The sequence below is a fragment of the Macaca mulatta genome, chromosome 16 (genome assembly GCF_049350105.2).
Source record: "Macaca mulatta isolate MMU2019108-1 chromosome 16, T2T-MMU8v2.0, whole genome shotgun sequence".
Classification (NCBI taxonomy): Eukaryota; Metazoa; Chordata; class Mammalia; order Primates; family Cercopithecidae; genus Macaca; species Macaca mulatta.
This window is the reverse complement of record NC_133421.1, coordinates 53,087,501-53,114,313: the sequence shown is the minus strand read 5'-3', so window position 1 is coordinate 53,114,313 and position 26,813 is coordinate 53,087,501. Positions and strand designations below refer to the sequence as shown.

The window sequence follows — 26,813 nt, the reverse complement described above, 5'->3', positions numbered from 1 at the left end:
AAAAACCATACACGCATGCACACACACACACACACACACGCACACATGCACTCCCAGCTTGCCTTTAGTAAGGAGTCACAAATTACCATCCTGAACTTTTTATTGGAAAAAAGTGTTCCCGGACGGTTGAAGAGTCATCTCTGAATAGAAGGACAAGTCTGTCACTGACATACTGAGTATTTTTATGGTTACAGTGACAGTGAGGAAGAAAAAACTACAGGAGAGGTTGGGGATGAGAGAGAAAAAAACCCAGGACAGTAAACCAAGGAGACTTCACACAGGTGAGAAGAAACTTGGGAGGCTCCCGTGAAGAGCAGTGTGTTTTATTCCAACAAGCTGGTCGAGAAGGGCTTACTCAAGGTGTGCAGATCCCACCGCCTCTGTTCTGACACCACCTGGTGTACCGCACCACAATTCTAACAACGACCAGCAGAGTTAGATCACATGCCATGGGTGAAGGGACATAGTCCCCAACAGGCTGCCCTCACTTCAGACACCAGCCCCATGTGGGGATCCCAGGCCACCAGCACTTGTGACCAACTGGCTACAATCCCAGGAGGGTACCATGACCTTCCTCAGGTTCAATGATTCACTAAAAATCACAGAACTCACGACTATACTTATGATTAGTTTTATTATAAAGGATACAAATCAGCTCCACAAGCCAAATAAGACACAGGGAAAGGTCTGGAAGGGTCTCGAGTACAGTGCTCCCATGCCCCCTCTTCGTGGAATTAGGGCACACTGCCCTGCCAGCACAGCCACGGCTTCACCAACCAGGAAGCTGTGCTGAGCTTTAGTGTCCAGAGTTTTTATTGGGGTTTCATGATGTATCGATTAAAGCACTGGCCAGATGATTAAACTCAGCCTCCAGTCCCCCACCGCATAGGGCAGGCTGACTCAAAGTTTCAACCCTCTAATCACATGGTCAGTCTTTCTGGTGACCAGCCCCAGCTCTGAGTCATCCCACCTTTTAGCATAAGCTCAGGTGTGATCCCATGGCCTCACAAATAACAAAGACACTCCTATTACCCTGGAAATGTCAAGGACTGAAAGTCTCCCTCCCAGGAAGCAGGGACAAAGGCCAGTCCAATTCCTTAGACAACCTCCAATCTGCACCTCCTGGAACTCCTATCCCAACTGAAACAAGGATAAAATCCACTGAACAGGGAGGACCCATTGCTGCCCCGAACTATTTTTGTTTCTTTTTTTTTTTTTAAAGCTTTTTATTATAGACATTTTCAAACATATACAACAGTAAAATGAATAATATAATGAACCCTCAAACCTCCATCCCTAGCAACTGATTATCCGTGTGTGGCTTACTCTTTGATCAATACTCCCCCGCTTTCCCCTAGCCCCCGCAGTTAAGATTGTCCCGCAGCAAAGCCCAGACAGACATCCTATCGGTCTGAGAATTCCTTATCAAAAGCTTCCCAAAGAGGAGCTCTATTGGGGCAGGACTAAGTGTGCTGGCTATAGGTCTGCAGAAATCTCGACATTTGGGAGCCCCTGGGTGGGCCCTGGGCAGGTCCCTGCGTAGTAGCCGTCTGTAGTGGGCGGCTCATCTGTTGACAACAGTATGACGAACAAATAGCATTTTCTACCCGCACTACAATGCAGGAGAGAATGCCAAACTCCGCTTTATTGCATTCAAAGCTTCTAAGGCACATCAGCCAGCCCTGGCCTTGTCTACAGCCGTGATTATCTCCTTAAAGAATTAACTCTAAAAAAATACTAAGCTCAAGAAATAACAGTTCAAATACTCCTAACTAATTAAAATCAATAGTAAGAGGCAGAATATGGTAAAAGATAACATATTAGTATTATTGAGCGCAGATCGATTTCAGAGTACTTAAAACAGGAATAATCAGCTACCACATCTTGAAAAATACAAAGACTTGATTCTAACCTTTTATTTATCATGCCACACTGACTGAGACAGTCCCCAGTACCTGGGTCTAGGATAGTATTTTATGTGTGTGTTTCTGGGAATTTCTGATACTTTCTGGTGTACCAGAGTGTTTCCCTCACACATGCTAGCAGGCATCTCCTCCCTAATGGAACAGCAAGAGTGGTGAACAGAGTGATCCTCTACTTTCTCATCATATTCTGCAAAATAAGAAGTCAGATGGATACAAAGGTTCCTCCAACTCTAGGACTCCAGGGGTGTGTGGCGGCCCTGCAAGGCTAGGTTACGTAAGGTCTTACCATTGCAAACAGAATGGTTCAAGACAGCAAGGATGCATTCCTCAATTTACAACTCCAAAGCACCTTGCACAGAGCTTGGCTTTGGTTACCTACTTGACTCTGTTTTAAACAGAGGGTCTCATGCTTCCCTGTCCCAAGCTGCACATTTGCCAGGGAACGGGCCTTACTGTTGCCCTTATTTCTGCAGAAGAAAGCCAGAGCAGGAGCCATGGATTTATCTCTGGCATTCTACTCCTCCAAGCCCAGCTGTTTCCCAAGTATTAACTGGTTTCAGACAAGGCTTTCGTTTCAGAAAATCAATGAAGATGCTTTTGATCATCTTCAAAAGCAGAGAAGAATCACCAAAGAACTTTTCTCCCAAGTAGTAAAGGAAGAAAACTTCTAAGGACCACATATCATCTATTGCAGGGATGTCTTTCCTACAAAGATTATTGCTCTCGAGGAACTGAAAATCCTTGTTAGGAGATGACACCGATCAGGTAAGTACCTGCATGTCAGGTGTGTACCTGTAAGGAATATCAAGGGTTCTGAGCCTGCCTAGAGTGCCCTAGAGTTCCAGCACAAGGCCTGAGATACATTACATTCTCAGATATCCATATGAAAAGGTCTGGGGTCTCTACTTCCCCAATGGTGACCTCTTTTCATATTATAAAAAGCCTGACAGGAGCTCTCCTCTAAGCAAAGCCCAGAGTTGGACTCATTTCATTTTAAGAGGGTAAATTCCTCACACTCACATCCTGATGACATCAGGCTATAAGGAGCTTGGGGAAAATCCAGCAATCCATTCACTCCCGCCCCTTAGTGGACTGGGTTATTTTCACCGCACAGAAACACTGCAGGGAAAATAGCCACTTGTGTGACCCTCTTTAGCTCTTTCCCTCCCTGATCAATGTGAGCTTATAGAATTGGCTCAAACGAGGAAGGCAGTAGAAGGGGCTAGGGCCAGCCTCAGGCTCTGACTCACGCGAGGGCCAGTGCTGGGTCTGCAGCCTGTGGCCAGGGATGAACAGGAATGTTCCTGTTCCCCATGAGGTTTGCTAAAAGACCCTTTTGGTGATAGGCTGACGCCCCAGCCAGTGGCCTAGTGTGGTCCCCGAGGCAGCTGCACAGCCTGTCTGCGTGATAGCAGGCTTCAGGGATCCAGCTTAGCTGGCTGCTTGACTGTGCTAGCCTCAGTGGTACCTGCACTGTCACTCCATATCTCACAATCCAGGGGAGAGAGGCTATCGCTAAGGAGAGTTGTCAGTAAGAAGGCAGGACACTCTAACACGAGCAAACCCACCAGGCTTCTGTTGACCCAGGGCAGCGTCCCCCTCGCCTGGCAGAGTTCCTTGCCCCTCAGCCAAGGATATGGGAAGCAAGGCCTCCAGCAAAGCTCATGGCTGCCACCAAAGCATCTCTGCCAAGATGCTTCTCATGATACTTGGGAAGGATTTCCACCCAAACTGGATCAGGGTCACCGTGATCTTGAATCACAAATCCAACCCAGGCTCATTCCAATCACGGTCTGAAGCCTTAGCTGAAAAGTTTCCTGTTTGAAAACCATCAATGGGGGGGCGATGGGTGAGCAGGGTAGGAAGGGAATGCACTATGTTCCAGTGGAGGAAGAGGGCATGCTTCTTTAGGAAACTCTGTTCTGGGGAGAGACTGCTGTGGATGTTTCCTCAAGCACAGATAATAACCAGGAGATTGAGCCCCAACATGCGGGTAATGGAAGTTATATAATATTGAAACTCAATGACTTTGGAATTTTAAAAACATCTATAGCGAGTAATCAAAACACCAAGATCTGAAGGCTACCCCAGAGAGCAAAGGGGCAGCCTTCAGATCCAAGTGACCCAAGACAGAACCTACAGTAGCTATGGATTTTCTCTAAGAGGAATCGGGCACTCATGACTTCACTCCCCAGAGCTCTGCCCAGCTGCCCAGCAGCCTGGAGATTTCCAGAACAATGGGGAGCAGGTCACTCTGCCCTGATAGGCACCGAGGGGTGGAAATGCCTCCTCACCTACAACACAATCACCCTCACCCCTTTCCTGGCTAAATCCCATATCCCACCCTCCCACCAGCTCCCCTCCCATGCTCCCAATCCTTGGTACCTCTTGGGGAATTGTCTAAGGAGAGTTCTGCCTGCTGCATTTTCACTAGGGTCTTGGGACCTCTGCAGGCAGTCAGCCCAAGTGTCTACAGCCTGCCTACTTGGGGGAGCAGATGGAGAGTGTGGCACCAGCAGAAAACACCCAGAAAGCCGGGTACAAAGCCTCGGTAAAGTCCACCTTGAACTTATACATCAGGTGGACCCTGTCGGCAACAGCGAAGAAGATGACAAAGCCGTGGTCACAGTTGAGAAGCACGCCCACCCGCGTGGCCTTGGTGGAGGGCAGGGTTTTCTCCACGTTATTGTGCCAGGCAGAGATCTTGGTGTTGAACCACTCCACGCACCAGGAGGCGCTGTTGCGGCCGAGCCTGCTCTCTGGGCCCTGCCGGTTCATGCTGCCATAGCAGATGCCTACCCCACAGAAGTTGTTCTTCTGCAGCTCCACCTCCCAGTAGTGGATCCCCTTCTTGTAGCAGTGCAGGCCCAGCACCTGAGAGCAGTATGTGAACCTCTGGGGATGCGGCCGGTAGTTCTGAGGCATCTCAGCCACAGAAGCTACTGTATAGGATTCTGACAGAGCCACTTTGTTGTGGGCGGTGTTGTAGTCCAGGATGACTTTAACGTAATCTGAGAAAACATCATCCCAAGGAATTAATTACAAGGGGCCCAAAGTGCTCTCACTTTTAGACCTTTCCCAAAGTGGTACTATTTATTCACTAGTTTTATCCATCCATGCACCCATCTACCCATTGGTCCATCCATCCACTTATCTGTCTGTCTATTCATCCATCTATCCATCTATCCATTATCTATCAATCCATCCATGTATCCATCCATCCATCTATCCATATACCCATCTATCTACCTATCTATCCATTCTTCCATTCATCCATCTATCCACTTATCTATCCATCCTTCTGCCTTTCCATTTATCCATTCATTCATTAATCTATCCACCCATCTATCCATCTGTCCATTTATCTATCCATCCATCTACCTACCATTATTCATCAGCGCATCTATACATCCATTCATCCATCTATTCTGTCCAGCCAGCCAGCCATCTATCATCTATCAGTCATCCATATGTCTGTCCATTCATCCATCCAAAACCATTTACCAGGCACCTGACTGACACCAGATTCTGGCACAAGATACACGACCGTGAACCAGAGAGACAAGGTGCCTGGCCTCACGGAGTTCACACTCCAACAAGCAAGGCAAGTCCATCAGTAACACCACCAGGAGACTCACACTTTGCCAAAAGGGTAGGCACACACTGTAGGGACACAGAGACAAGGCAACTGACGCTACAGTTGGGGAACATTTCACTGGCAGGCTGGAATTGGAGCCAAGTAACAGATGATGAGAACTAGACAGAGAAGAACAGAGAGAGAAAAGCTGTTCCAGACAGAAGGAACAGAGACAGTGAAGCCACAGAGTGCCAAGAGGGTTGGCATGTGCCAGGATTGGGGAAGCTGGGTGGTTGGGAACACAGATGCATCAGGAGAAGGGAAACATGATGGGGCTAGAGAGGGAAGGGCTCAGGAGTCTAGACTTTAACTGGTGGGCAGCAGGGAGCCAAGCGAGGTCTGTAAGCAGAGACATGGCCTGACTATATTCTTGGTGTGACATGAGCATGCCCTCCCTGCCCTTTCTGCCATTTACAAGCAGTTCCAGGACATCTGAGGATTAAGCTCCCCTTAGTGTCGTCCCCATACTCAATCTCCTCTGCCTCCGCCCTCACAAGTGATCCTGGACCCATGGGAGATAGCTTATGGGGCAGCAAGGCAGACAGGGACAAACCCTAGCTTGGGAACTTGGGAACCAAGAGACTTGGGCTTTCACCCTAGTCTCTTTTGTCCCTACTCACTTGCTAGGTGGCTCGGGACATGACACTTTTCACTGAAGCCCGAGTTTCCCCCCAGGCAAAATGAATAAGCTGGGGGTGGAAAAGGCTCTAAGTTGATAGAACTTTACTTTCCCGGCTTATGCGGCTCTGCCACAGAGTGCACAGCAGCTCCTGAAACATGTGGTTCAGCACCGCTGCTAGCAGCTTGGGCAAGAGTTAGCTGTGCCCAGGGCTGGTCTGGGCCTCTCATGGGGGGCAGGGACAGCGGAGGGCTACAAGAAGGCCAGCCTGAGAAAGCAAGGGACCCACAGATCCCCACCAAGCCTGCTGCAGCTGCTTATGATAAAGGAAGGGCTATATTTTTCAGTGATTGGTTTTGGCCACCACATGGAAGTGGGTACCACTGGCAGGTGCTGCCTGGAGAGTTGCACATGGGTGCAGAGGAAACAAGAAGACGGAAAGTGGGAGGGCCCTAGGCCTGGCCTTGACAACGGAACTCCACCCACTTGCAGGTTGGATGAGTTTGCAAAGGAGGGGTAGGTGGAAACCCCGGGGGTATAGTGGCTCAAGGGGCAAGAGGAGAGAGTGTCAGAAGGAGGAGGAATGCCACTGACAGGTGAAGCTAAATAAAAGCTGAAAGGCATCCCTTGGATTTTGTGACACAGAGGACACTGATGACCTCAGAGCTGCCTGGGTCAAGGGCAGGACACAGGTCAGACTGCAGTGGCACGAGGATTAGACTTCAGGCTCCCACCTCGGCCCCACACTGCAACCCTGGGCAGCCAAACACCGAGATTCTGAATGAACCAGTCTGGGGGACAGCCTGGCATCAGGGATTTTAAAAGCTCCCCAGGCTTCCAACACGTGGCTACAGCTGAGAGCCACCAATGTAGACAATCTGCAGAGCTGCTTTTCCCCAACTGTCCTCAAAAGGATCATGGAGGAAATAAGCTAATCATACAGCTTTCTGTGCTTGCCTGAGTCTCATCTTGTAGGACTGGAACAGGGCCCAGGAATTTGTTTTTTGGGGTTTTCTGTTTGTGTTTGTTTGTTTTTTAAGACAGAGTCTCACTCTGTTGCCCAGACTGGAGTGCAGTGGCACAATCTCAGCTCACTGCAACTTCTACCTCCCAGGTTCAAGTGATTCTCGTGCCTCAGCCTCCCAAGTAGCTGGGATTATAGGCATGTGCCACCACGCCTGGCTAATTTTTTGTATTTTTAGTAGAGATGGGTTTTTGCCATGTTGGCCAGACTGGTTTTGAACTCCTGACCTCAGGTGATCCACTCGCCTCGGGCTCCCAAAGTGCTAGGATTACAGGCATGAGCCACCGCACCCAGCTAGTAATTTGTATTTTTAACAAGCATTCTGGTGAAAGGGAGGCAGAAAACAGAGCTGCAGCTGAGACAGTTTTGCTGGGTTTTTGTGATTTGGAGAGATGTAAACATGCTACAGATAGGCAAGCCTAGGTAGAGATGCTGAGGGTGAAGAGATGGGAATGGGAAGGCCTAAGAAAGAGCAGAAGATTCCAGAGAGCGCATGGGGAGCAGACTCCAGAGCCCAGGGCCAGGGACTAGCCTTGGGAAAGGGGCCAGGAGGTGAGAAAGGGGGCACGGTAGAAGCAGATGCGATGACAGTAACAGAGCAGGGGGAGCCCCTTTTACAGTGTCTGTCTTTTCCGTGAAGCAGAAGGTGGGCGGGACAGGGAGAAGGCTGGAGCTATGGCCAGTGGGAAGTGTTGGGAATGGTGGCTCTGGAGAGTAGTGGGGAGGAGACAGGAGATGCAGGGCAGGTGTGCCGGCATTGGGACTCCCGGTGAAGGCTGGTGACCACAATCGCCCTGCCTTCTCTGCTGGGGACATGCAGGCGCTGACCCACAGAGAAAGGTGAGCTCAATTGGGCCAGACTAGACAGCAAGAGGGAGAGTCAAAGGACCGATTGTGAAACCTGAGCTGGTTAGGAAAAGTAAAGAAAGGCACTGATGACTGGGAGAAAATAAGGGAGCAACAAAGTAGAGGACAAGTGAAGGGGAGCGGCTGATACAGCCAGCCAGCGGCCTCAGAGAGCTGCACAGAGCGGCACAGAAGAGACAGAACCAGTGGAACCGCGCACCAGCCCCGAAGCTACTCACACTCCAGGAGCTCGGGTCTGGACTTGGCCAGGAAGGTCTCCAGCACCTTGGCCTTGAGAGATGCTGAGTTCGGATGCGAGCTGGTGGCTTTGGCTGCAGCTGGGAGAGGAAACAGAGAGCGATTTGCAGAACAAACTCCGAGTGGACACCCCAAAGCTCCTTGCCTGTGATAACTCACCCTCCGAGCCAGGTTGTTTTAAATCCACTAACTGTTCCGGGGCTCCAAATGTGGGAAGCTTGCTGGATGAGGCAGGGACAGAGGCTGGGGGTAAGGAAAGAGAAACATAATACAGAGCAACGGGATGGCCTCTACTCCCTTCCACACTGATTAAGACCCGCTTCTACAAACACACGCCTGAACAGCAGGGCAACACAGGGGACACCAGACCAGGCTAAAGTCACCTTATTCATCTCATTTATGCTGTCCTCCCCTCCAGCCTCAGACCTGCTGCCATTACAGAATGGACTCATATAGAACCCACCACGGAACCCTGATGAGCGAGGTCGACTCTCTCTACCAGCATTTAGTTCTGTGCTTGGGCAGTCTCAAGAAATAAACAGTTGCAGAAATGTATAACTTACGAGGTTTCTTGGATTTCTTTTCCTCTTCTGCAAAAGAAAGTTTTCAGAATTAAAATCTTTTAAGGTGCAACACAATGACATTTTCAAAATAGTAACATTCATGTGCATTAATTTGATCCAGACAAATAAAAGGATGTTTTAACTTGAAAAATAGAAGGAGTCAGCAGGCAAAATGAATCTATAGTGATAGAAACCAGCATGAGTGGTCGTGGGGGCAGGGACCGACTAATAAGGAGCATGAAGGAATTTTCTGGAGCAAGGGAAATCCTTTATCTTGATTTGGATAATGGTAACACATGGTATGCATTTGTCAAAATAGATCTAACTGCACATTTAAGATTTACTGCAGGGAAAAAAGAGATTTACTGCAGGTAAATCATATTTCCATAAAGGAAAAAACACAAATAAAAACCAAATAGGTAATCAGCAAAAAAAAAAAAAAAAAAAAAAGCTTGCCAAGGGCTGGGTGCACGGTGGCTCACGCCTGGAATCCCAGCACCTTGGGAGGCCGAGGTGCAGGGATCACTTGAGCTCAAGCATTAGAAACTAGCATGGGCAACATGGGGAAACCCCATTTCTAAAAAAAAAAAAAAAAAAAAAAAAAAAACTAGCCGGGCCTAGTGGCACGCACCTGCAGTCCCAGCTACTTGGGAGCTGAGGCAGGAGAACTGCTTGAGCCCAGGAGGATGAGGCTGCAGTGAGCTGTGTTCTTGCCAGTGTACTCCAGCCTGGGCAAAAAAAATGAGACCCTGTCTCAAAAAAAAAAAAAGAAAAAGAAAAAGAAAAAAAGATTGCCAAATCTTTTAAAAATATCTGGAGTGTCTACCAACAGGAACTGAGTTTGGCTAAAATAGTCATTCTCAAAGTCTGGTGCCCAAGCCAGCTGCAGTGGCATCACCGGAGAACCCCTAAAAAAGGCAAATTATTGGTCAGGCACTGTAGCTTACTCCCACAATCCTAGCAATTTGGGAGGCTGAGGCGGGAGGACTGCTTGAGGCCAGGAGTTCAAGATCAACCTGGACAACATATCAATATGCCATCTCTACAAAAAAAAAAAAAAAATTGTTTTAATTAGCCTGGTTTGGTGGCACATGCCTATAGTCCTAACTACTCAAGAGGCTAAGGCAGGAGGATCACTTGAGCCCAGGAATTTGAGGCTGCAATGAGTTCTGTTCGCACCATTGCACTTCAGCCTAGGCAAAAGAGCGAGACTCTGTCTCTTAAAAAATAGTAAATGCAAATTCTTGGGCCCCAAGCCAGAGCCACTGAATCATAAAGGTTGGGGGGTGAGACCAGCAATCTGGCGTACAAGCCCTCCAGGTGAGTCCAAAGTCCACTCAAGTGGGCTAGAAGATTCCAGGTTCCTTCTTTGCCACCTTCCACAACACTGGAACAAAAAAGGGTGTTTTTGAAATCATCTCTCTGCCCACCTGCAGGACACCTGACATCACAGATAAGCCCCGCTTTCTCCTATTACCCTCTACCTCCCCACCAGAACTCTGTCACACCACGACACCCCGCTACCGCTTCTCCTACTTCAAAGTCACATCACTCGCCGTCGCTCACTCTCTGCCCCATTTCCTCACCTTCTGCCACTTTCCCACCTACTCCCTGTGGACCAGCATCCTGGGAGGCCCAGGCTGTGACATCAGTCTAGGGCACAGGCACCTCCCTCATCACCTACCCTTAGACATCTTTCTGCACTGGGACTAGTCCATCCCTCCTCCCCTATTTCCCCATTTCAGCCTACAGGAGCCTTGATTCATTCCCGAACTTTATTCTCCAGGGTGTCATTCTGCTGTGACAGGAGGACCTCACCTCACCGGGGAACACACCTCCCTGCTGGCCAACATCCCCAACTCATTCATACCGAGGGACGAGCTTTCAGAGGAAGGTGACTGAGGAAGAACACAGGCCAACAGTACTTTTCCACTTGCTCTTTCACTTCCCTTTTCACACAAAGCACCCTTTGAAGTTTTCCGGCCCAGCTAAGGGCTCTCTCCTCCATCTGCACCAGGCATCCCAGCCCTGACTCTGTTCCATTCAGGGACCGATACCACACTCTGCCTGCTACAGGAGACCTAAACACTATGCACAAGCAACAACAACAAAAAAGAGCAAGCCCTGGCTCTCTCATCCCCCGCAACACCAGCAGTGTGCAGCCAGCCCTCCTGGGTTCACACCGACTTTTCAGGGAAGCAATGACAGCTAACATTTCAGTGGTATGTGGACATGTCAGTGGTATATGAACATGTCAGCACTATATGGGCATGTCAGCAGTATATGGGCATGTCAGCGATATATGGACATTTCAGCGGTATATGGACATGTCAGCAGTATATGGACATGTCAGCGGTATATGGACATGTCAGCGGTATATGGACATCTCAGCGGTATATGGACATGTCAGCAGTATATGGACATGTCAGCGGTATATGGACATCTCAGCGGTATATGGACATGTCAGCGGTATATGGACATGTCAGCGGTATATGGACATCTCAGCGGTATATGGACATGTCAGCGGTATATGGACATGTCAGCGGTATATGGACATGTCAGCGGTATATGGACATGTCAGCGGTATATGGACACGTCAGCGGTATATGGACATCTCAGCGGTATATGGACATGTCAGCGGTATATGGACATGTCAGCGATATATGGGCATCTCAGTGGTATATGGGCATGTCAGTGGTATATGGCTCATAAAGAGCTCTCACAGTCAGTGTCCCCTCATCACTCACAATCATCCTGTGGTCTCGATATCACTGTTGTCCACATTTGCAGAACAGGATCACTCTTCTCCCCAACCCCCATGTCAATGGCAGGTGCCTGCCCAGTGAGGGGGACAGTACCCCTAGGAGGGCAAAAATGGATCCTTAGGGGAGGGGGAGTAAAAGAAGATTACTCTTTTTATGTGTAAAAGCACAGAACATAAACAGTTATGCAGTAGATGGGAGGTATTAAAATTTCATGGGTTGTAATTAGGAAAAACATTTTCTCAAATGGTTCAGGGGATGAAGCAGGAGGAGGGCAATAGTGAGAAACAAACAAACAAAAAAAATAGGTTGAGAAACATGGTAATAGCAGAAGCCCATTACAACCCAGAGACTGAACGCTGCTGAGATGCCAAGGAGGTTTAGCCTCTGCCCTTCCCGGACCACCATCAGTCTCCTCACCCAAGGCTCTGTCCAGGGACTTGGGTATAGTAAATATTTATCAAAACAAGCCAGCTTCAGGCATCTTGTCGTTCCAGGCAGCCCAAAAATGCAATGCTGATGGACAGGGGAGCTTCTGCCACAGCCCTGCAACCGCCTGCAGTGGGGACTGCCGCCAACTTCTTTCCCACTGAGGTCCAGGCTCCACAGTGACTCGGGATGGGCTGGAAGTGACTTGGCCAGAGCCTGGGGAGGCCACAGCCCATGCTGTTGCCATGGAGACAGGGGTGGGGCTACTTACTGGAGACCTTCTTCGCAGGGCGTGTGGATTTCTGTGTGGACGCTGGGTCATGCTCTCCAGGGTCACCTGTGTCACAGAAGAAGGGCCCAGTGTGTGTGGCTCCTCTCACTGACCTTAGAAGCCAGCTTTGCCATGGTTCGCTGGGCAGGCAGAGGGTTTACACAGACAGCCCCTTCCTCCAACCTTCCCCATCCCATCCTTTACAAGAGCTACAAACAAGGTGATCTAAGAACCAGTTTGGCGTGTTCCCTCTTTTCTCTGACTTAAAATGTAGCGAGGGTCAAGTCTTTTTTCCACCAGCACCCAGCTCGGTGGCCTCTGGACTTCTCTGGGCTTTGGTTTCTTCGAGTACACAATGGGGATGACTTCACCTTGCTCATGTTGATGTGACTCCTGAATGAGATCAAGGTCGTGCAGCGGAGGCTGGGTCAACACTTGTTCCTTTCCCACCGTTCTTTCTCTCCCCTCCTCCCACATACCAGCCACCTATAGCTTTGCCCCCACGCAGCACTTCCACAGTGGGGCTGCACCGCCGCCGATTTCAGAAGCCCTTCTGCAAGGACACTCGGCAGGCCAAGCTGAGATTCAAGCCCAATCCTGGGCTACACAACAGAGATTTACTATGGGCCAGGCTCTGTGCTAGGCACTAGGGAAATAGCGTTGAAGAAAAATCAGACAGGCCAGGCACAGTGGCTCAAGCCTGTAATCCCAGTGCTTTGGGAGGCCAAGGCAGGAGGATCACTTGAAGCCAGGAGCTCAAGATCAGTCTGGACAACTGAGCGTGACCCTGGCTCTACAAAAAATAATTTTTTTAGGCTGGGCCCAGTGGCTCACGCCTGTAATCCCAGCACTTTGGGAGGCTGAGGCAGGCAGATTAGTTGAGGTCGAGAGTTCGAGACCAGCCTGACCAAAATAGTGAAACCATGTCTCTATTAAAAATATAAAAATTAGTTGGGTGTGGTGGCACATGCCTGTAATCCCAGCTACTCAGGAGGCTGAGGCAGGAGAAATGCTTGAACCTAGGTGGCAGAGGTTGCAGTGAGCCAAGATTGGGCCATTGCACTCCAGCCTGGGTGATAGAGTGAGACTCTGTCTCAAAAAAAAAAAAAAAATTTTTTTTAATTAGCCAGGCAAGATATTGTGTATCTATAGTCCTAGCTAGTCGGGAGGCTGAGGCAGGAGGATCGCTTAAGCCCAGGAGTTTGAGGTTACAGTAAACTATAATCATGCCATTGCATTCCAGCCTGGGCGACAGAGCAAGATCCTGTCTCTAAATAAATAAATAAATAAGCCACAGCCCCTGACCTCATAGAGATCACAACCTAATGAGGGAGATATATGGGGATCCCAAGGAAGAGTGCGATACTGCCCATGCAAGAGCCCCAGGAGGATGATGAGGACCCCGGGCCCAGTCTGAGGAGTGGGAGCCGTGGCAGGGGAGGCTGGCTATAAATGTAATGTTTTGGAGATCTTTGAAGGGTGAGAGGAGTTAATGAGTGAAGACGGTGGAGTTCAAGCCTTCTGGAGAGTGGGGAAGAGCAAACACAAAGGCACTGTGGCAGGAAGTTTTGCATATTTGAGGAACTGAATGCAGAGAGATGCACCAGAGGAGGGCAGGGGGCACCTTGGGGCTGGAGAGAGACCAACAGGGCCTGAGCTGGCTTCTAGACCAGGGTCAAGGGTTTGGTCTGCATCAGGGAGTAATGGGAAGCCTAGTGAGAGGGCAAAGCAGAATAGGTCCCAGGACATGAGCTCTGCATCATGAAAATATCTCTCTGGCTGCCACAGCAGATGCAGAGGGTTTAGGAAGCTGCCACAGTCATAGGGCGACAGGTGATGGCAATGGAGAACAGGCAAGCAGCGCTAGGATCAGCAGACTGAGTCAGGAGATTGAAAGAAGTGAAATTTGGCAATGGATTGGATATGGAGTGATGAAAAGGGGGTGTCAGAGGAATTCTAGATTTCTCCCCCAAACGAGCCATTCCCCCACCAAACACAGTAACAAGCCCTAGCCCATTCAAAACCCATCCAAGTTGGCCTCAAGATCACAGGTCAAAAGAGCCTATCTGTTCAGAAAGTCCAAGCATGAACATCAAGTCCCCAAAAATGCTTTAGGAAAGATCCTAAAATGTCAGGATGAAGCAGACTCCCCACCAGCCTCCAGATGGAGGGCGGATGTTTCAGGAGCCCTGAAACTCAGGACCCAGTGCTCGGGATCATGCCCCAGTCTCCCATCCCAAAACATTGAGGGGACCCATCGGGTTACAGGGTTCCACAGGGGGCTGCTAAGGTCACCTGAGCTGGGGGTGGGCTCCTGGAGCTGCCTGATGCACTGCTTCAGCTCGTTTTTGAGGTCTAAGGTGCTATGGTAGATGCCTTTTATCAGCTTGCGGTTCAGTTCCACCTCGGGGATGTAGACTGGCTTTGTTGAGATTCCTCGCAGTTTTGATGCTTTCTGAAACATGCCAGGGGGTTAGTGCAGGCAGCTCTGGTGAAACTGGGACCTGGGCTCAGTCTTCACCAATGGCAGGAAGCTCTCCCCTAGGCCCATGAGTGCTAAGTTCAATCAGCCTTCTCAAATTACAGGCCAGAGGTCACCAGGAGTTTAAATAACACTTGAAGACACAGTAATCTGGAGCTGGAAGGGTCCCTAGAGGTCACTGATCTTACAGATGGGGAAACTGAGGTCTAGACATGGCCGGTAGCCTGCCAGGAACTCCACCAGCTAGGGGCACAGACACAGCTGGGACTGAGTTCTTCTGATCCCCCAGGACGATGTTCTTTCCACTTTTCTAGCTGAGGGTGGAAAAGCACAGGAAACTCAGGACCACTCCAATCCTAGGGGAACAGCTCTAATCACACATTCTGGTAAGAGACAGGAACATCTCAAGGGATGTGGATTCCAGCCAGGGAATATCTTATGGGAAAGGAGGGTCTTCCTGGAAGTCCCAAACTTTGAGAAAAATAGGGTTGTACAGTATCAAGAGGCCTAGATGTGCACTCAGATCCTTCGAGCACTCGGGGCAGCTACTCCAACAGACAGGAATGAGCACTTGGGATGAAACTTAACGCCATCCAGACTAGGCACGCATCAGGCCTCAGTGCACAGAGAGAAGGTTCCCATTCACTTCTGCACTGTCTCCCCACTCCGATCTGAACAAGGAATCTAGGCCTTTCAGGTAGAGCTGCAGGTCACTCAACCAATGGGGCACACCACTATATGCCAAGCACTCTGCTATGTGCTGGTCAGATTTGCAGGAGGATGAATGGGGGTAATAAGAGATGGGCTTACAGTCAAAACAGCCAGGAAAAAAATGCACATCTGAAACAACATCACCCAATGCTACTGTAGAAGCAGTGGGGCATGCTTGGGAACACCGATATGGCAGGACAATGGGATCCAAGGCCCCGGAAGGATACGACTCACTAGGCAAGAATGCCCGGCGTGGCATCCCGCCCACACCCACTGTGTCTGGGGAACAGTGAGTGCACAGGGCATGACCCAGGGGTGGGTGATAAGAGATGAGGCTGCTGGCACAGGCAGGGCCCAGTCACCCAGGACCCTGCAGGCCGTGCTAAGGGACATGAGGCCAGAAATAGCAGGGGGCCCATGCTTTAGAAAGATACTTTGATACAGTCTGGATGTGTGTCCCCTCCAAATCTCACGTTGGAATGTGATTCTCAATGTTGGAGATGGGGCAGGGTGGGAGGTGTGCGGGTCACGGGGATGGATCCCCCATGCATGGCTTGGTGCCCTCCCCATGGTAACAGGTGAGTTCTTGCACAAACTAGTTGTTTAATGGAAGCTGGCACCTCCTCCTCTGTCTCTTGCTCCCTCTCTAACCCTGTGACATGGCTGCTCCCAGCTTCACCTTCTGCCATGAGTAAACGCTTCCTTCCTCACCAAAGGCCTCACTAAAAGCCAGACAGATGCTGATGCCATGCTTGTACAACCTGTAGAACTGTGAGCCAAATAAACCTCCTTTCTTTATAAATTACTCAGTCTGGTTGGGCGCAGTGGCTCACACCTGTAATCTCAGCACTTTGGGAAGCCAAGGCGGGTGGATCACCTGAGGTCAGGAGTTCGAGACCAGCCTGGCCAACATGGTGAAACCCCATCTCTATTAAAAATACAAAATTAGCTGGGCGTGGTGGTGCATACCTATAGTTCCAGCTACTCGGGAGGCTGAGGCAGGAGAATCACTTGAACCTGGGGGCACAGGTTTCGGTGAGCCGAGATCACGCCACTGCACTCCAGCCTGAGCGACAAGAGCAAAACTCCATCTCAAAATAAATAAATAAAATAAATAAATAACTCAGTCTTAGGTACTCCTTTATAGCAATGCAAAAGGGACTACTAACACACACTTCCAGGGGCTGCTGGAGGAAGGATAGGAGGAAGAGGTGGAGTGTGTGTGGTAGGCAACATTCTAAGATGAGGTCAAGCCCCTGACCCCAACTGATGTACATACCCTATACAATGCCCTCCCATTGAGTATGGGCAGGACGGTGAATGAAATAGGATATCACTCCTGTGATTAGGTTATGTGATATGGCAAAGGGGGTGGAATATTGCAGGTGTAATTAGCATCTCAAATCAATTGATTTTGAGTTCGTCAAAAGGGCAATCATCTGGGGTGGACCTGACTTAATCAGGTAAAAGCCCTTAAAAGAGGGATTGCACCTTTCTAGAGGAGAAATTCTCATGCTGGCCTTGAAGAAGTCAGCTATCAATCTGAGAGACAACCAGCAGGAAATTGGAGGGCGGGGGCCTCAGTCCTACAACCATAAGGAACTAAATTCTGCCAACAACCACATGAGCTTGGAAGACAACCCTGAGCTCCAAAGGAAACAGCCTGGCCTTCCCTTGCAGACTGTAGCCTGGTGAGACCCTATGCAGGCCACCCATAAAGCCATGTCCAGATTCCTGAGCCAGAGAAACTCTGAGAGAATAAATAAACATTTTTTGAAGCCCCTACATTTGTGGTAAGTTGTTGCCCAGCTCAGAAAACTAATACAGCATGTGTCTCAGGGATGCTTCCAGTGACCTCTTCCAGTCCCCAGCTCCTTGAGGGCCTTATTATCAACAGCATGATCTCAGGCAAACAAAAAACAAAAAAACAAAAACCATTCAACAATGTCTCGTGGCGACCCACCTCCAGAAACTCGAACTCATCCCCCTCGGTCAGGCCCTGTTCAATCTCCTCCTTCAGGGTCTGGATCTCACTCTTCTTCTTGAGGAGAATCTGATAAATGGTGTCAAACTTGGTGTTGACCCTCTTCTCCTCTTCCTTTATCTTCCTTGTCGAGGTGGTCTCTGAGGCGTCCAAGAGAGCCTTCATTTCCGTGTATTCTTGTCGTAGCTGCTCCACCTTTCTGTTTGCAGTCATCTGAGAGGGCCAAGGCAAGAGGACACTCATCAAAGGGGCAAAAATGCTAAGGCTGCAGCCTCAAGCATTGGTGAGATGTGGGATTCCAGGAACCCTTACCTGTATTTTGTGGGAGAACAAACCACTTTGGAGAGCAACTTGGCAATATCTAATAAATTTGGAGGTGCTCATACGCTTTGACTCAGCAACTCCAGTCCTAGGAATCTATGCTACAAAAAATCGCAGCCACCTGCCCCTGAGACACACATAAGAATGTTCACAGGCAGCATTGTCTGAAGTAGCAAAAACCTGGAATCAACCTGAACATCCATCAGAAGATTTGATGCGAAGACTGGGAGGTATTCATAGGATGGAATATTAAAGAGTTATGAAAATTAATAAACTGGAGTTATGCCTGGATAAATCTCCATGAGAGAAAAACAACTTGCAGAAGAAGATCCACCATATGATGCTCTTTCAATAAAGCTTAGAAACAAACAGAATGGTTATATGCACAAAGAAACACGTGAGAATGAATAAATAAATTCAGGAGAGTGGTTACTTCTGGAAGAGAGAAAAGGGGGTAGAATAAGGGAGAAACAGATGGGAGGGGCTGCGTCGATGATATTTTATTTCTTTTTTTTTTTTTTTTTTTTTTGAGACAGAGTCTAGCTCTGTCACCCAGGCTGGAGTGCAGCGTCCGGATCTCAGCTCACCGCAAGCTCCGCCTCCCGGGTTTACGCCATTCTCCTGCCTCAGCCTCCAGAGTAGCTGGGACTACAGGCGCCCGCCACCTCGCCCGGCTAGTTTTTTTGTATTTTTAGTAGAGACGGGGTTTCACCATGTTAGCCAGGATGGTCTCGATCTCCTGACCTCGTGATCCGCCCATCTCGGCCTCCCAAAGTGCTGGGATTACAGGCTTGAGCCACCGTGCCCGGCCAATGATGATATTTTATTTCTTAAGCTAAAGGTGGTTCATGGGCAATTTTTAAAAATAAAAGTCAGCAAGAGATCAAGACCATTCTGGCCAACATGGTGAAACCCCGTCTCTACTAAAAATACAAAAATGAGCTGGTTGTGGTGGCATGCACCTGTAGTCCCAGCTACTTGGGAGGCTAAGGGAGGAGAATCGCCTGAACCCAGGAAGCAGAGGTTGCAGTGAGCCAAGATCGTGCCATTGCACTCCAGCCTGGGAGACAGAGTGAGACTCTCTCAATAAAATAAAAATAAAATAAAACAAAATAAAATGAAACAAAAAACAAAACAAAATAAAAAGTCAGGATGCAGCTCTGGAAAAGTTCTAGAGAATATCATGCTCTAGAACTGTACTTTCCAATAACATAGCCACTTGCTACATGTGGCTACTGAACACGTGAAATGTGGCTAGTCCAAACTGAGACTTGCCATGAGTGTAAAATACATACTGGCTTTCAAGGGTTTCATACCAAAAAAAGGAATGTAAAATACCTTAAAACTTTTAAATTGATGATATGATGAAAGAATAATACTTAAGATATACCAAATTAAATAAACTGTAATATTAAAATTAATCTCAGTCAGGTGTAGTGATTCATGCTCATAATTCCAGCACCTTGGGAGACCAAGGCAGGAGGATCGCTTGAGGCCAGGAGTTCAAGACCAGCCTGGGCAACACAGAGAGACCCTTTCTCTACAAAAATAAAAAAAAAAATTAGATGGACTGTACTCCTAGATAGTGGGGAGTTAAGTGGGGTAGAGGTTGAGTCAGGTGGATTACTTGAGCCCAGGAGTTCAAAGCTGCAGTGAGCTATGATTGCTCCACTGCACTCCAGCCTGGGTGACAGAGTGAGACCTATCTCTAAAAAAGATAAATAAATAAAATAAAATAAATCTCATGTACTATTCAAATTAACTTAAAATTACATCTGCACTCCTACTGTATTTCTGCCGGACAGCACTGCTTTAGCAGCTGCAATTTTGTTTCACATCTTGGGTAGCCTCAATAGCTGCTATGGTTTGAATGTCTCCTGCAAAGCTCATGCTGAGACTGAATTGCCATTGAGGTGATTAGATCGTGAGGGCTTTGCCCTCGTGAATGGATTCATGTCCTTATCAAAGGGTTTGACCTCCTTTTTCCTGTCCCGCTCTCCTGCCTTCCATCCTTCCGCCATGGATGATCCTCACCAGATGCCGGAAGCACGCTCTTGGACCTCTCAGCCTCTAGAACTTTGAGCCAAATAAACTTCTCTTCTTTGCAAATACCCAGTCAGTAGACTGGAAGAGAGGAATTCAAGTATTTCTTCCTCAATTTTTTTTTTTTTTTTTTGAGACAGAGTCTAGCTAGTTCTGTCGCCCAGGCTGGAGTGCAGTGGCGCGATCTCGGCTCACTGCAAGCTCCACCTCCCGGGTTCACACCATTCTCCTGGCTCAGCCTCCCGAGTGGCTGGGACTACAGGCGCCCACCACAGTGCCCGGCTAATTTTTTGTATTTGTAGTAGAGACGGGGTTTCACTGTGATCTTGATCTCCTGACCTCGTGATCTGCCCGCCTCGGCCTCCCAAAGTGCTGGGATTACAGGCATGAGCCACCGTGCCTGGCTTTTTTTTTTTTTTTTTTTTTTTTTTTGAGATGAAGTTTCACTCTTGTCACCCAGGCTGGAGTGCAATGACCTGACCTCGGCTCACTGCAACCTCTGCCTCCCGGGTTCGAGTGATTCTCCTGCCTCAGCCTCCCGAGTAGCTGGAACTATAGGTATGCACCACCACGCCCAGCTAATTTTTTGTATTTTTAGTAGAGATGGGGTTTCGCCATGTTGGCCAGGCTGGTCTTGAACTCCTGACCTCAGATGATCCACCCGCCTTGGCCTCCCAAAGTGCTGAGATTACAGGCGTGAGCCATCGTGCCCAGCCTTCTCTGCCAATCTTTTACTGTGCGACTTCTAATGTGACTACAAGTGTCCCCCAGTGTTCATTTTCCCTTTTTTCCTTTTGGTAAGAGAACATCCCTGGAGTTTCATCTGGGCATGTGGCTACTCAGACTACATTTCCCAGCCTCCCCTGCAGCTAGGCTAGGTGACGTGACAAAACTCCTTCCAATGACCCACGCCCAGGAATGATATGTGCAACACTGTATCGCTTGTGTAAAGGAAAATTGCTTGTCCTCCACTTCCTCTTTGTCCCTTTTCTCACAGGCTAGAACAAAGATGTAATGGTAACTCAGCTCCAGTCAAAGAGGTTGGGACAATACCTTGTAGAATAGTAGGGTAATAAGAAGGGAGAACCCTTAATCCCTGAATGATCACATGAACCCTTAGTCTGGGTTACTCATGTGTGGGTTTGGACTGTCAGTTGGCAAAATAAACTTCAATCATATTTAAGCCTCTGAATTTTGGTGTATCTTTGTTACAGTAGTATAGCCTGCCCTCTAACAAATACAGGTACTTTCACGTGCATTCTTTCATTTGTCTCACAATCATCTTCAGAAAGTTGTGATTCCGTTGTGCAAACTGGGAAACGAAGGCTCGAAGATCTGTCCACATGACCAAAGCGACATAAGCTAGTATGTGACAGAGCTGGTATTCTAACCTAGATCTCATCTAATTAAACCATAACTGCTGCCATAAAACTGGGTGCTGCAGCTCTGAAAAGGGGTAAAAATCGGATCTTTCCATTTAAAAGCAATTTAAACGTATTGAAAATCTGAAAAACAGGGGGAACAAAACCACTCCTAATTTACCACTCCAACACCTCCACTCTGATCCTTCTGTAATATTCCCTTTCAGTTTCTTTCCATGCTCTCTGTAATGGGTTGAATGCTGGGCCCCCGAGACATGTCCATATACCAGAACCTGCGAATGTAATCTTACTGAGGAAAGAGGTCTTTGCAGATGCAATTAAAGATCTTGAGATTCGATCATCCTAGATTACCCAGGTGCTCCCTAAATCCAGTGACAAGGGTCCTTATTGGAGATGGAAGACACTAAGGGAAGAAGAGGCAGATATGTGAAGACAGAGGCAGAGATTGGAGTGATGCAGTCAAAAGCCAAGGAATGCCTGAGCCACCAGAAGCTGTAAGAAGCAAGGAAGCGTTCTCCCCTAGAGACTTCGGGAGTGTGGCCATGCCAACATCTTGATTTTGGACTTCTGGCCTCCAGAGCTCTGCCAGAATACATTTCTGTTGTTGTAAGCCACTAAGTTGGTGGCAATTTGTTACAGTAGCCCTACAAAACTAATATACTTCCTTTTTGTAAATAAATGCAACCCTAGGAGGTATATACTTTTGCTTCCTCTTTTTCTCCCACTCTATATCATAATCATTTTTTTGAATTACTACTTTTTAACCCTAATTTATAATGATTTCCCCCACAGTTGGGCTTACAGGTAATTTTCGGTTCGGGTTTGCAAAGGATCTCTCTCGGACACACAGCGGTCTGCATGCTTTGCAAGGTTGATGTTTCATTCTGACACCATGAGTGCACCCAACACCAGCCTTGTCATGGTGAGAGCCACGCCTGTCCTGCCTGGAAGGCGAGGGAAGCCACAGGGCAGGGCTGGCCTTGGAGAGCCCTGCCACTCACCCGCACATCCTGCTGCCTGTTCCTCACATCATCCAGCGCTCTCGACGCCCCGTTGATCTGACTGTACATGACAGTTAGTTTGTGCCTTAGGGTGGCCTGCAGGGAAAACAAATGAGGGTGAGAATGCACCTCTTCAGCCCAGCCCCACCAGAAGCCATCCCTGGATCTATCCCACAGGATAGATTCTTTCCTCTTCCACTCCACCCAAGTCTTGCCACCCCAAGTTCTGTCACCCAAGTCTTGCCTGCTTGGAGCTTTTTGAAGTATTCTAATACTTACTACCTCCCTTCATCCTTCTCAGAGGACAGTACAGACCAGGGTTCCAGTCCCAATTCCCAGCTGTGCAACTTTGTCCTTCACCTCAGTTTTCTTGGACACAAAATAGCTACAACTGTCCCCAGCTCACAGGGATATTGGGAGGATTCATTGAAACAATGTAAGTACTCAGCCCAATGCCTGGATCTTAGGAAAAACATACTACATGTCAGCTTATATTATTATGAGTTTCTTCTCTAATTACCCATTTTACAGCCAATGAAACTCAGGCAAGGAAGACAGCAAGGTGGCCAAGCTTACACAGGAATAGAACGAGCTGGGACAGCTGCTTCGGTAATGGCAGGTGGGGCCACTCAGACCAGTCCTCCCACTGCAAACAACCAGGAAAGCAGTCCAAATAACGGGGCAGGGGGGAGATCTGCTAAAAGACGCTGGAGAGCCAATCAAGCAGAGGATTAAGAAGTCAAGGTCCAGGAGAAGGGGGAAGGGGGCCCAGAGAGATAAGCCTGCTATCAAGGATGTTCACTCCAGAGGCATCTGCCAATCCCAGAACAAAGCTGGGAGCCTTTGTCAGCCTCACAGGGCAGGGAGACAGAAACCAGAGTCCAAGGCTCACTGTAGACTGGGACCACCAAGGGCTGGGAAGATGAATCAGCCAGCCAGGCGCAGTGGCTCATGCCTGTAATCCTAGCACTTTAGGAGGCCCAGGCAGGTGGATCATTTGCACTCAGGAGTTCGAGACCAGCTTGGGCAACATGGCAAAACCCTGTCTGTACTAAAAATACAAAAATTAGCCAGGCATGGTGGTGCACACCTGTAGTCCCAGCTACTTAGGGGGCTGAGGCAGGAGGATCGCTTGAATCCGGAAGGTTAAGGCTGCATTGAGTCTAGGTGCACTGCACTCCAGCCTAGGTGACTAAGTGAGACCCTATCTCAAAAAAAAAAAAAAAAAAAAAAAGATGAAGCAGCTCACAGGGGCTGAAGCCCAGCCGCAAATCTGCTCAATCCTAGCCACCTCCAGAAATAAAGGCAAACTGTATATGAAGGAAGCTAGTATCCTCATCTGATTTCTATTAATTTTCATAATCAATATCTAAGTCTCCTACCTCCTTGCTCAGATGAAATAATGGGGCACAGAAATGGGAAGGCAAATCACCACTGCTGTAACAAGAGCAGCTAGTATTTATTATGCACTTACTGTATGCCAGGCATGGTTCTAGTGCTTTACCTGTATTAACTTACTTAAAGCTAAGAACAACACTATGAGGTAGGAATTATGCAGCCTTTACAGACAAAGACACTGAGGCATGGAACAATTAAGTGACTTGCCCCAGCTACACTACTAGTGACTGGCACATCTAAGATCCTGATATTAAAATCATAGACACATGTCCAAACTGAGCATGCTGGAGATTTCCAGAAAAAAACCATTTCCTTCCCGAAACTAGCAGATTCAACATACTCTAGCCCTGTCTTCCACTTTCCAGACTCTTCAACTCCACCCAAGATATTCTGGGCGGAACCTGATCTTGAATCTGGATTTGAACAACCCAATGACAGTCACATGTAGGGGCTGGAGGCAGGGACCAAGGCCACACTAACTCAATCCAAAAAGCCCAAGCTGCTCATGATGTTTCAAACTTGACCTCTGTGACACCGCCCTTCGACCTGGCCTCTAACAGTGGCCAAGATAAGGTGTGGGCCAAAGACCAGGCCTACATACATCCGGCCTTGCTGGCCTCCGAGCAGGAAGAGACCTCATAACACCCCAAGGCTGCCAACTGCTTCACTTTCAAGAGCTGCTCATAGCACTACACCCTGAGCCCTGTGTTTTGAAAGATTTGATGCACCATTAATCAAACACATGCAGCAGTACCCTCATCATGAATGGTGCCCACATGACTCCAGACCAAAGGAAAGTGACCCGAAAACTTTGGTAGCAGCAATAATCCCCTAATCAAAGGTAAAGGACTTTTTGAAATTCTGAGGATCCCTTCACAGACTGGAGACTTGGGTCTTCCACATGGGAGGCACCAGAGTCTCAAGTCCGCCCATACCAGTGGCCAAGACAACCCAACCCCCAAGGCCAAGGGCATTGCCCAGCTGAGACTGGCTCTGCCAACAGTGATGGGCAGCAGTAGCAGGGCTCAAAAAGCAGACCTGTTATAGGACTCAGCAAGTCAGGACAGCAGGGCAGGCGTTGGCAGAGGAAGGCCTGTTGTTAGGAATAAACAGCAGAGTTTAGGCCAGGCTCCTGGCTCACGCCTGTAATCCCAGCATTTTGGGAGGCTGAGGTGGGAGGATCCCTTGGGGTTGGGAGTTCAAGACCGGCCTGGACAACATAGTGAGATCCTGTCTCTACAAAAAATGTTTTAAAATATTAGCTGGCTGTGGTGGCACGCACTTGTAGTCCTAGCTACTCAGGAGGCTGAGGCAGGAGGATCACCTGAGTCCAGGGTTTAAGGTTAGAGTGACCTATGATCATGCCACTGTACTCCAGCCTGGGTGACAGAGTGAAAACCTGTCTCTAAAAGAAAAGATTAAAAAATGTATATATATGGGCTGGGCATGGTGGCTCACACTTATAATCCCAGCACCTTGGGAGGCCAAGGTGGGTGGATCACAAGGTCAGGACTTTGAGACCAGCCTGGCCAATATGATGAAACCCAGTCTGTACTAAAAATATAAAAATTAGCTGGGCATGGTGGCACACGCCTGTAGTCCCAGCTACTCAGGAGGTTGAGGCAGGAGAATCGCTTGAACCAGGAGGCGGAGGTTGCAGTGAGCTGAGACCGCACCACTGCACTCCAGCCTGGCAACAGAGCAAGACTCCGTCTCAAAAAAAAAAATCTGATTTTACAGCCAGGCCGGGTGGTAGCACACCTGTAGTCCCAGCTACTCGGGAGGCTAAGATGGGAGGAGCATTGAGGCCAGGAGTTCAAGACCAGCCAAGGCAACATAGTGAGATCCTGTCTTTACACAAGAATTTTTTATAACTTAGCCAGGTGTGGTGGCTCACATTTGTAGTACTACCTACTCAGGAGGCTGAGGCAAGAGGATCACCTGAGCCCAGGAGTTGGAGATTACAGTGAGCTATGATCACCCCACTGTACTCCAGCCTGGGTGACAAAGTAAGATCCTGTCTCTAAAAGAAGGGAAAAAAAAAAGCCAAGTTTATAGCCAGGCATGGTGGCACACCTGTAGTCCCAGCTACTCAGGAGGCTGAGATGGGAGGATCCCTTGAGGCCGGAAGTTCAAGAACAGCCTAGGCAACATAGCAAGACCCTGTCTCTAAAAGGAAAAAAAAAAAAAAAGCCAAGCTTATATGCTACACAAAGCTGGATGCAGACCCCCAACTCTGACCTTGCTCAGGCTACTGTCTCCTTTGACAACACGAAGACGGGTCTTGTTCTCCCTGAAGGTGCTGTGAGAATGAAATGAAATCAGGCCATGCTTTGGATCTTAGGCTGATGTAACAAAAGGTGGTTTGATTTCAGCCTCTGCTTTGAGTCCACAAGGGAAAGGTATGATCCCCAGACAACCTAAAAACATTGCAGACCTGAAAGGCCCTTAGGAATCCACCTAGTCCCACAGCCTCACTATACTGGTGAGGACCCAGGTCCAGGGGCCAAACCCTGTGCTCAAAGTCACACGGCCAGGACAGAGGACACTATGGTGCAAGAGTGTTGGCTCTCCCTGTGGTTCTGATCCAGTGATTACTGGGAGGCTGCCCACCCTCCCTCTTAGGCCTCTAATAACAACCCTTCCTGATCACACGAACTCTCCGGCCCACCAAAGGCTTTTGCTTACATGACCTCAAGCTTCCTGGACTGTTTGGTGCTCCAGACTCTACGGACCTGGATACGAGGCTGGTCCATGGGGAGAAATGCAAACTATGAAATCGAACCAACCTGGGCCACAATGCTTGCGTGGCCATTTACTGCATTAGGTCAGGCTAAGTTCATTTCTCTGAACCTCAGTATCCTCAAGAGTAAAATGAAACTAAATCATATCCACCTCCTGGGTGCCACCAGGACTTCGTGAAGGAACAGAGGTTACCTCCAAGGTTCATAGTTGACATTCAAAACCCTCTACTAAACACCATCAGATGGTGGGGTGCAGTGGCTCACGCCTTTAATCCTAGCGCTTTAGGAGGTAGAGGTGGGCAGATCGCTTGAGCTCAGGAATTTGAGACCAGCCTGGGCAACATGGCGAAACCTCATCTCTACAAAAAGGTAAAAAAATTAGCGAGTCTGTGGTCCCAGCTACTCTTGAGGCT

General features: G+C 48.6%; 1 protein-coding gene and 2 long non-coding RNA genes across 3 annotated transcripts in view; 1 reads left to right on the top strand and 2 right to left on the bottom strand.

The window, feature by feature from the left end:
- Positions 1-617: 617 nt before the first annotated feature.
- TRIM25 (tripartite motif containing 25) overlaps positions 618-26,813 on the bottom strand; it is a 27,208-nt gene continuing 1,012 nt past the window's right edge. Inside the window, exons 2-9 of the mRNA XM_015119181.3 lie at positions 22,259-22,354; positions 17,491-17,724; positions 14,630-14,789; positions 12,335-12,400; positions 8,873-8,899; positions 8,469-8,552; positions 8,291-8,389; positions 618-4,936 (exon numbers count right to left, since the gene is read on the bottom strand). Coding sequence (XP_014974667.1) covers positions 4,407-4,936; positions 8,291-8,389; positions 8,469-8,552; positions 8,873-8,899; positions 12,335-12,400; positions 14,630-14,789; positions 17,491-17,724; positions 22,259-22,354 — 1,296 coding nt within the window. The 3' untranslated portion in view covers positions 618-4,406. The remainder of the gene's footprint in view (positions 4,937-8,290; positions 8,390-8,468; positions 8,553-8,872; positions 8,900-12,334; positions 12,401-14,629; positions 14,790-17,490; positions 17,725-22,258; positions 22,355-26,813) is intronic.
- On the top strand, positions 18,329-21,878 carry LOC144335549 (uncharacterized). The gene is made up of 2 exons (XR_013406479.1): positions 18,329-18,526; positions 20,474-21,878. It is a non-coding gene; the product is annotated as an uncharacterized LOC144335549 (long non-coding RNA).
- Positions 25,115-25,853, bottom strand: LOC144335548 (uncharacterized). Its single transcript, XR_013406478.1, has 2 exons — positions 25,554-25,853; positions 25,115-25,249 (listed from the first exon to the last, which is right to left on the bottom strand). It is a non-coding gene; the product is annotated as an uncharacterized LOC144335548 (long non-coding RNA).